Source organism: Engraulis encrasicolus, chromosome 12 (assembly GCF_034702125.1).
Source record: "Engraulis encrasicolus isolate BLACKSEA-1 chromosome 12, IST_EnEncr_1.0, whole genome shotgun sequence".
Taxonomy (NCBI): domain Eukaryota; kingdom Metazoa; phylum Chordata; class Actinopteri; order Clupeiformes; family Engraulidae; genus Engraulis; species Engraulis encrasicolus.
Window position 1 is genome coordinate 44,801,232 of NC_085868.1, and position 11,022 is coordinate 44,812,253.

Here is an 11,022-nt window from a genome sequence, read left to right on the forward strand (position 1 = left end):
ATTGCTTTGTGTCGTTTTCAAAAATCTTGATGGGGGATTGAACAAAAGGATTCACTTCGGCTGATGCATCTTATGGTCAGTTTTTTACCAGCCTACGCCTGGACACAGCGAGCTGTATTAAAATGGATATAATTACGGACTGTCGATACGCTTTTTAAGAGTGGTGAATCTTCTGGAATCATAGACAAACATCCACTCAATGATTGCATTCATGTCTTGAAATCGGGGATGAATTGTTCGTATTGAAAATGCTTCTTTGGATTGTGTTGCTGAAGGCGGCTCTTTGTGTTGCTATTGGAAATGTTACAAGGGACGTTTGTAAGGAGCAGATCTGCTCCTGCAACGCAATAGAAGGCGATTTGCACATTGACTGTGAAAAGAGGAGCTTTACGAATCTCCATCATTTGACTGGTCCGAGCTCCCAGTTTTACCATTTATTACTCCACGGGAATTCCTTGTCCAGACTGTTCCCCAATGAGTTTGCTAACTTTTACAATGCTGTCAGCTTACATTTGGAGAACAACGGCTTGCACGACATTGTCCCTGGCGCTTTTCTAGGACTGCAGCTTGTCAAACGGCTGCACATAAACAACAACAAAATACGCTCTTTTAAAAAGAACACATTCCTTGGTTTAGACGATCTGGAATACCTACAAGCGGATTTTAATCTGCTGAGAGACATTGACCCAGCTGTGTTCAGGGACTTGAGTAAGCTTGAAGTTCTGATCCTAAACGACAACCTTATAACTGCACTCCCGTTGAACGTGTTTCAACATGTGCCCATTACGCACCTCGACTTGCGGGGGAATCGAATAAAAACGTTGCCTTATGAGGGAATACTAGAACAAATACCTGGCATAGTAGAGGTTTTATTGGAGGACAACCCGTGGGACTGTGACTGTGACCTAGTGTCTCTAAAGGAATGGCTCGAGAATATCCCACAGAATGCTCTCATCGGGAGTGTCCTCTGCGAGGCACCGACACGACTGCAGGGAAAGGACTTAAACGAGACATCACAGGCAGACCTGTGCCCTGGAAGTGGGGTAGACTCGGGCATGGTTGCGCCTCCCACCCATGACGAGGACCCCGAGTCTGGACCCGATCCAACGTCTTATAAAACCGGCGGTGACACGGAGTCCGAAACTCCGGGAAATAGGCGAAACTGGCAGCTGAAAACGAAACCCACTGCTATGGCAACGGGGCCGGGCGAGAGGGACCAGCTGTCCAATGCATCCTGTCCCCAGTCATGCAGCTGCAAACTGATCGGAATCAGACAAGGACTCGGGGTCAACTGCGAGGGCAAGAGAATAGAGAGCGTGGCCAATTTAAAACCCAAACCCCTTATGGCGCATGAGCTTGATCTGCGTGACAACAACATCCACACTGTGAAAAAGAACCACCTCAGAGGCTACACCAGTCTCACAGTGCTTAGTCTGGGAGAAAATAACATCAAAACCATAGAAAATGGCACGTTTCAAAACCTCACTGAGCTAAGGTGGCTGTATATGGACAAAAATTACTTGGATACACTCATGGCAGAAATGTTCGTGGGACTGCAGAATCTGGAATATCTCAGTTTGGAATATAATAACATACAACTCATCACGCCTGGCGCTTTTAACCCTATGCCAATCCTGAGGGTCCTCTTCCTCAACAACAACTTGCTGAAATCACTACCTGTGGATGTGTTTCAGGGGGTGGCATTGTCTAAAATCAGCCTGCATAACAATTATCTGACATACATCCCCGTGTCTGGTGTTTTAGATCAACTCAATTCAATTATTCAAATTGATTTGCATGGGAACCCATGGGATTGCTCGTGCAAGATTGTTCCATTTAAACAGTGGGCCGTTAAGCTTGGCCCGGACGTCATCGTTAGTGATCTAAAATGCGAATCCCCTCCGGAGTCTTTTTCGCGGGATTTTCGCTACATTAGAAATGAATTATTGTGCCCACGTCTCAAAGACGTCTTGCCCACTGCCCACTCCAAAAACAGCACTTTGTCTGTAGACACAGGGACCAGGCCCAACAACTATCTGGAACCCAGCAGAGTGTCCATCTCTGTTCTGGTGCCAGGTTTGCTGCTGGTGTTTGTCACATCGGCATTCACTGTCGTGGGGATGCTTGTGTTTATCTTGCGGAATCGTAAGCGTTCAAAGCGAAGAGATGGCAACTCCTCAGCATCAGAGATAAATTCTTTACAGACTGTATGCGACAGTTCAGCTTACTGGCATAGTGGATTCAACGCAGACGCACCGCATAGGAATTACGACTGTGGAGCTCACTCTCTTTCCGACAAGTAGCCTAATATGCTGCTTTGGCGTGCGTAAAGACAGCACAAACTGGAATACAAAGTAAAGAATTGCGCAAATGAACTGCGTTCCGTTAAAAAACAGAAACGACTAGCGGGAAAGACGCATCACCTACTGCAAAGCTTCTTAGTCGCTTCTGTCGGAAATAGCCTATTTTTTGTGTTCTTCAGTTGACTGTAGTTGTCAACTAGCACCTGCTACAGAACTGTGTAATATATGTAAAGATACCCTCCCACTACCCAGTTCAGACATTTGCCGCAATCAGACCGAACATCTGAGAGAGGAGGACTTGGAAATGGTGCACGAGCATGAATGTAATGTAAATAAAAACTGTATCATATCTGCATGATTCGCATGGTCTCAACACACACTGGGATCCATACCATAGTTACAAAGAAACAAACTCGAACCTTCTTTCGTGTTATCAATATAAATATATATAAATATAAAACTATATATGAATATATTCAAAGTGCCATTTCTCTATTTTTTGTGACAAACGCAGTTTGTATTTGTTGTTTTATTCAGTTACCAAGATGGAACAGAAAGGGGAAAAGATAGGCTATAGGAACAAATTGTACATGCATGTTATTTCTGTTTATCATTTCATTGTTGATTGATATCAGGATTATTTATACTTTTTGCAGACTTTGTTTATCTGCTGAGTCACCTCCTTATGAATGTAAAATGTGTTATCTTATGGTGTGCCAATTGTTGACATTCAGATATATGAGATGCAGATAAGCATGACCTAACGTCACTCCAGTGCTTATGCTGCAAAGTTAATGTAGCCACAAAAGGTTTGTGACTCGGTTGGGTGGTATCACCGGGGAAAGAGCATTGTTTGACTGAAAGAGAGAGAGAGAGAGAGAGAGAGACGCAGTTTTGTAATGGCCTATTTTTCAGAAGTGTTTTCGATTTAAACCAATGTTTCGGTATGTGCAGCAGAATAAGGATTAGGTAAACGTTACCAGTACTGGGTGCAATTAGAATACTTTTTTATGTCCATAAAGAAGTGTTTCCCCCTTCTAAGCCTATTATTCACTTTAACTATTGTGAGCTTTTGTAAAGCCATCTATTTCGTCCAGATATGTCGAGATAAAATGACATTTTATAACTAACATGTCCTTCATGTAGAAAAAGAGGTGTATATATGTAAAAGACATACAGATACGAGGCACGTCAAATGGAACTCCCCTGTATTTGACGCGTGCCGCCCTAGGCAGATGTGGAGAGGGGAAGCGCCACTGTGGATAAATCCTACTGAAGGTGTCGCTGTTGTATCTCCACCTGTTCAGACAATGATGAGAGCAAGGGGAGCACTGAGGTGCCGTAAAAACCTACGACATGGCACGAACAAAAAAAATGCATGGACGATGGGTACGTGCGTAAAAATCACCTGGATCTGCGCCAGCATTATGCGAGAGAATTGTCAAGACATGCGTCGTCCAGTATTTTTAAGATGACATTTTGCAAATACATGTATAGAGATGAAAAGTATCATCAAGAATAGTCTCTGATAACTCACAAATGTTATTCACTTGTTCTGCATTTTCAGTTTGATGACAGTGGTATATAGACATGTTTTTTTTTTCTTTGTAAGAATATGACCAGCCTGCTTTGGAGACATCCAGGACTTTATTTTGTACTTTTTAGTATTTTTTGTTTTGTTGATTCCTCAGATGTTTGGAGAGCAACACATGTCAATGATGAATGCAGATATGTCTACAGTTATGTAAAGTATAAAATGGCGGCCACCATTGGGTTGGGGCCTGTTGAACGTTAATAAGGGTGACTGGTAGTACTTGAAGGCATAGACGATGGGCTTCACTGTGGTCAAAAGAGTACATTCTGTGATGTTAATTCAACACTTAGAGAGTAGTAGAATCAACTCTATGGTTGTTTACATTTGATTCTCTAAATGATGCATTAACACTACAAAATTTACCGTGCAGTCCCATTGGTTGGGGAGCGGTCTGGATGACCTTTACTTTTTCAAAAGCGTTTTCGTTAATCTTCAAGCAGGAAACATAACAAGGACACTATTCAATAGCTGTTAAAACAGCTGAAAAAAATCATCCAGTTTATCTGGGAAAACACACACACACCCACACCACACACACACCACACACACACACACAAACACACACAAACACACACACACACACACACACACACACACACACACACACACACACACACACACACACACACACACACACACACACACACACACACACACACACACACACACTATAACACACACACACACATACGTCCCTGCCATAAAATTGAACAGTGACCTTCTGATCTTTTATTTATGTGACAACGTCCTTTTTTTCTATTGGCTGCCCGTCATTCCAGGCTGACTGCTTATCACGAAAGAGGAGATAATTATCTGTCTTTACTGTGGAAAGGGGTGATGATGCCACAGCTCATCAAAAGTATTGTCGCAGCATTCTCGATGATAATGTCACAGAATTGACATTTCTATGCTTTGCTACATTCGACCTGCCTATATTTTGTTAAATAAACTGTGGTTGAGGTTGAGTAAAAAAAAGGCTCATTTTTAAGGGGGATTTTTATTTTTTTTATTTTTTACTGTGTGATCCCTTTGCCCTGGTGTGTATATGCTGATGGTTGAAAACGGTTGAAGGGGTTTTTGTCCTGCAATATTTATTATGAATATTTATCATACATGAGCTGTGTGTGTGTGTGTGTGTGTGTGTGTGTGTGTGTGTGTGTGTGTGTGTGTGTGTGTGTGTGTGTGTGTGTGTGTGTGTGTGTTTGTGTGCGTGCGTGCGTGTATGCATGCATGCGTGAGAGCGAGTGTGTTGCGGGTACATGAGGTTCAAAAACCCATGGCTTTTTGCAAAACACTAATTCATGTTGTGACTCTGAAAATGGCTGAAATGCATGCTGCACTGCGTGCGGCACGAGTGCTGCTGATGGTACGGAATTAAAAAGGGGAGCGAGGAAAACGTTGCCTGCGAGCGAGCCCCACACACTGAAGTCACCGCGGTGTGCGCAGCTCTGCTGTCAAGTTAATAAACGCAGAGGCAGAGACAAGGGCGTGGACGACTGATAGAGAGGGCATGGCATACAAGCTTCAACATATGCTGGATATGTAAGCACACTACTGTACTCTACTGTACTGTACTCTGCTGTAGCCTACTGTTGTCCTTTCACAGAATTCAGCAAAAGCCACTCTGTATGTGTCAGGACATATAGACCAGTGTTGCCAGATGTACGATAATTGTCGTGTTTGTAACATAATTTTGTCCATTTTGTCTGTACGATCCAAAAAACATGATATACGATAATTTCAGAGGTGTGATTCAGTTCATTTAGATGCCTTGAAACAACATTTTGGGTCTTGTACGATAATTTCCTCCCCAAAAGCATCATTTTGATGTTTTGGTACGATAATTCAGCATTTTCCATCTGGCAACACTGATATAGACTGATTGGGGAAGTGCATTTTTTCCCCATCGGTGTGCAATCCATGTCAGAATCTGGGGGGTATAGTAAGACCATGGTTAAGTGATAAGCCTGGGTTAGTGAACCTGGAAGTGGTAAACCTGCTAACAGATAAACCTGCTGGCTTCATTTAGTCAGGACATATAGACTGATTAGGGATGTGCATTTTTTTCCCATTGTTGTAATCCATGTCATCCATGTGTATACCAAGAACATGGTTAAGTGATGAGCTTGGGTTAGTGAACCTACACAGTAAATGTTGCAGTGTTACTTCAACACTTAGAGAGTTCATTTGAGTCCAAATGATGTCAAATTAACTCTCTAAGTGTTAAATGAGCACTGCAGAATTTACTGTGTACTGGAAGTGGTAAACCTGCAAATAGATAAACCTGCAGGCCTCATGTAGTTAGGAAAATGAGGATTCCATGCTCTTTTATCAACTGATTTACCTCTAAGAGTAACTTAACCTGATTTAGTACCAGAGGTGGAAAGTAACTAATTACTTTACTCACGTTACTGTAATTGAGTAGCTTTTTTGTGTACTTGTACTTTTTAAACTACTTTTTAAAATTTGTAATTTTACTTTTACTTAAGTACATTTTCTTTTGAGTAATGTACTTCGGTACATTTTACAGCACAAGCGTTACTGAGTAAAAAAAAAAAAAACCTCTAGAATCCTACCCTAGTTTATAAAGAGTTGGCGTGTGCGACCTGTCTCTCACTCAAACGATGATGGCTGACATGGAGGCTGACGATGGAGATTCACTTAACTCAAAGGAGATCAACATTAGCTGTTCTTTCTCTAACCCAGTGCATTCCTTGCACATCTAGAGGCAGAAAACGCTGATTGTTAAAAAGTAACTTTTTACTTTTACTCAAAGTACATTTTAAATTATTTACTTTTTACTTTTACTTGAGTAGATTTTTTGACTGGTAAATTTACTCGTACTTGAGTACATTTTCAACAGAGTAACAGTACTTGTACTTGAGTACAATATTTTAGTACTCTTTCCACCTCTGTTTAGTACTGAACCAGCTTCTTAGTTGCCTGGTTACCACCAGACCTAATCACAAGTGAGATGTATTTCAGATCTGAACGATTGTGTAGAACTAAAGGCAGTATGGGAGTTCCCAGGCAAGCTTCTTAGTATACCCACCCGATCATTCCAAGGATGTCTGTTGTTTTGGAGAAGGGACACTTGATCAGTCTGTTGTCTTGGAGATGGGGTATGGTCTCTAACAGTGCCACTTGAATAACACCAAACCCTTCACAGTCACTGTCACGACTAAAAAAGAAAAGAAAAATCCACAACATGAGTTTTTTGTTGGCTCATAAAATGGCCATTTAATGTACTGTAGGCTATACTGTTGTGCTTTATATCTCCCTATTAGGGACATAAAATGCCCATTGAAAACGGTAGTTTTTATTCACTGTATTGTACTCAACAATGGATTCATGGGTACTCATATAATCAAGGTTCATGACTCAGCTGAAGCAGCTAACCAGTGTTTTCTACAGTACGTTGTGTACGTTTGCATCGTTCTGGCTCTCTTCAAGCACCACAAGCAGGACTGACGTGTCTTTTATTTTCTTGAATGTAGGTCATTCTCTCTCTCTCTCTCTCTCTCTCTCTCTCTCTCTCTCTCTCTCTCTCTCTCTCTCTCTCTCTCTCTCTCTCTCTCTCTCTCTCTCTCTCTCTCTCTCTCTCTCTGCTTTTTTGGCAACCAGTCAGTCATTGTGCAGTGGTTATTTTCAGGTATGAGTGAGAGCAGAAAAAAAACAAAACAAAATCAAAAATAGCATTATGCTACAAACCACACAATCATTGTGACTCAAGGCGGTGACGAATGTCCTGCTATTATTACCATCTGAAATAACATAACCATTGGCATTTTGTCAGGCAGAATTATGCAATGTATTTTCTTTGCTAGTTATATTTTACGTTATGACAGCACCAGTGCACATTTTTGCTCTAGCCTACTAAGAGCGATACAGACTGTAGCCGTATCTTTTAAGTGGTGGACACTGAAGTCCTGCAGGCTTCAGTAGCACAGAAAATGTGTTTAATGATCAGCGACACCCTTTCTGCTCATGTGGTGGAAAAGTTCTCTTGTACCAAGACCCATTTCACTTTACAGCTTTTGCCGCATTTCTTTTTCATCCATAGTCTACTTTTGCTGCATTTCTTTTTCATCCATAATCTACTTATGGCCAAAGTCTGTCCCCCCTTGTCAGATCAATTATAATCAAGAGACACAAGACAAGAAATTCTGAATCAATTTTTGTTTTTGTTGTTGAATAGTTATGAATTAGATTAGGAGGTATGGCTCTGTTCAATGGAGTCCCCTGGTTTTCCATCAGCACTTGCCTGGTTACCACCAGACCAAATCACATGTGAGATTAGGTCTGGGGACCTGTCTACTGTAAATTCCGTAGGGGACAGAATACTTGGCTATTATGACACTGCCCTGCTCTCTGATTGGACAGAGACACTGTAAAGGTCGGAATGCTTGGCCATTATGACGCACCCGTCCTGCTCTCTGATTGGACAGAGACAGGGACCATGATCTTGTCCGTTATGAGTCATAGTCCCCATACTGTCTTTCAGATCGAAATGATTGTGTAGAACTAAAGGCAGTATGGGTGTTCTCAGGCTACTTCAGCACCATGGACAGCAGCGACCCAGGTGGACAGTAGCAACATAGGGAATGCTCACCCAATTTAAGATTAGGAGAGCAAATGATTTGCTCATGAATAGAGCAGGCAACATGACAAGGAATACATGTACAAGGTTCATTATGTCTAACTGTTAAAATCACTCTTAAAGTTTCTTTTACTTCAGACGTGTAAAAGTTTGATGTTTTACCTCAGTGGTTCTTAACGTTTTTTTCTTAGCGCACCCCCTTACCTGTGCCGAAGACAAGTCGCGCACCCCCAACACACACTTCTACATGTGTATATGCACTAAAGAATGATAAATGAGTGATTCATTACAATGATTCTTGCTTGAGACATGAATCAGTACCTGAATGACTTGAAATGGGAACCAAAACGTGTTTAATTTGGACTTAATTTGGCCTAATTATAATGTTTGCAAGTATAATTTTGGTCACAACCTCTACACAAACAAAATTCCGTGCACCCCCTGGAATCTCTGGCGCACCCCCAGGGGGTGCCCGCACCCCAGGTTAAGAACCACTGTTTTACCTGACATGTTTTGACGGTATGACTTCCGTCTTCATCCGTCTTCACCCTCTGATGATGACAGAAGTCATACCGTCGAAACATGTCAGGTAAAACATCAAACTTTTACACGTCTGAAGTAAAAGAAAAAGTGATGACAAGGAATAGTCTATGTCATGTCATACACGAGAAGGAGGAGCTGGGGAGGTGGCGGATTGTGAAGAAGCGAGCAGCCAAGGGTTGGGAACAAAACACAGAACCTCCGCTGCCAGGGGCTTAATGTGATGAAGTCTGTCTTCAGAATTGCTCATTCTTCTTGCCATGCAGAATGATGCAGAGCTCACTTCAGGTTTACTATTATAGTTGTGGACTCCGGGGAGCATATAGGACGTCCACATCCCCAAACCCTTTTACACAATGACTGAATTTGTTTATTTAGTAATCGCCATTTCTTTGTTTTAGAGAATCGCCACCATTGCCTACCTTTCAAGTCCAACCCAGCCCCCCTATACACAAACAGACAGACAGACAGACAGACAGACAGACAGACAGACAGACAGACAGACAGACAGACCACACGCACACACACACACACACATATATGTGCATATACGCACACGTATACCCATACGCACGCGCACGCACACACACACACACACACACACACACACACACACACACACACACACACACACACACACACACACACACACACACACACACACACACACACACACACACACACACACACACACACACACACACACACATCCCATTACTGCATGGCTTGTTCACCCCTCTCTTTTTACTCTCACAGAAATACCCAGACCATAATACAGTACACCTGCGTACACCACAAATCACGCCTCACCACATGCCACATGCCAAAATGGGGGAATTTAGAACCTAAGGTACTGGCACACCATTTATTTTCCCTCCTCCTCTTTTTTTCTCTTTTCTCTTTCCCTTTCTATTCGCCTCCTCTCTACACTCGTTTTGCTCTGCTCAAGCACAGTTGGCCAAGGCCCAGAGGAAACCTCAAGAACTCCTGCCTGCCCCTGTGTCTGATATTGAGTTTTATAATTAGCTTTGATGGTCAAAGTCCTGAACCGAAGTGGGCCAAGGTTACCGTCCCCTGTGCTTCTGTGTGAAACTTCAAAGTCTTGTACCATTTCAAAACAACAGAGGCATTGATTATGAAGGATCAAAATGTGTATATTTCAGCATGTAACATGACTCTTGTGTGGAAGTCAGAATGGTAAAAAGCTTGATGGAAAAACCTGCCTGTTAATTAGGAATTTGATATGAAACGAGGCATACTCATCGTCATCTGCTATTCTTTTTTTCCTTAACTGTTTTCTTTGATTTTTTTTTTCAATGGGACCTTCGTTGAACTTTGTTTAATTTATTTATAGCCCTTATGTTCTGTATCTCTTTTTCTTGTAGTGTTTTTTCATTTTGTTTCGTGGCCTGCTGTCCAAAACAGTGTCTGTGTGCCAGACCAACATAGCGAGTGACTCAGTGAGTGAGTTGCCCCTTTCAGAAAGAAACTCTAACCCTTGTGTTCCCCATCTCTTTTCATTTCTTTAAGTGCTTTTCCTTTTTGTTCCATGCCCTGCTGCCCAGACACAGTGCCGGCTATAGGCATAGGCAGACAAGGCGGTCGCCCTAGGGCACCAAATGTCTTGGGGGCGCCTGAAAATCCCACAGAATTAGAATGTCAAGAGAAATAGAATGTTGAACCTTACGTTGGCGCTGATTATTCACGGGCACATGAAGTATGTAGGTACTAGATCAGCTGTACTTGATCAGATGTACGATGCTATGTTTTCGAATGGCAATCTCTAAAGGCACAAAAAAGAAAAGGTTGTGCTCGCCTAGGGCACCAAATTGCGTAAAATAGAACCGGCCCTGGCCCGGTGTATCAGACCAACTGAGGCAGTAAGTCAGTGGCTATTTCCATTCAAAAAGAAATACCTTTATTCAAGGACAGGCCAGGTGGCTTGTGAAAACAGATGGTGACTCAGACTGTGACAAACTAGGGGG

General features: G+C 42.3%; 1 protein-coding gene across 1 annotated transcript; it reads left to right on the top strand.

Moving 5' to 3' along the window:
• The first annotated feature begins 248 nt into the window (after positions 1-248).
• On the top strand, positions 249-2,706 carry LOC134460310 (SLIT and NTRK-like protein 1). The gene has a single exon (XM_063212749.1). It carries the CDS (start codon positions 249-251, stop codon positions 2,301-2,303), a length of 2,055 nt encoding a protein of 684 aa, XP_063068819.1. The 3' UTR covers positions 2,304-2,706.
• Positions 2,707-11,022: the final 8,316 nt, after the last annotated feature.

What these genes read in the sequence shown, in the direction of transcription:
- LOC134460310 (XM_063212749.1), top strand. Translation starts at nt 249, where the DNA reads ATGCTTCTTTGGATTGTGTTGCTGAAGGCGGCTCTTTGTGTTGCTATT.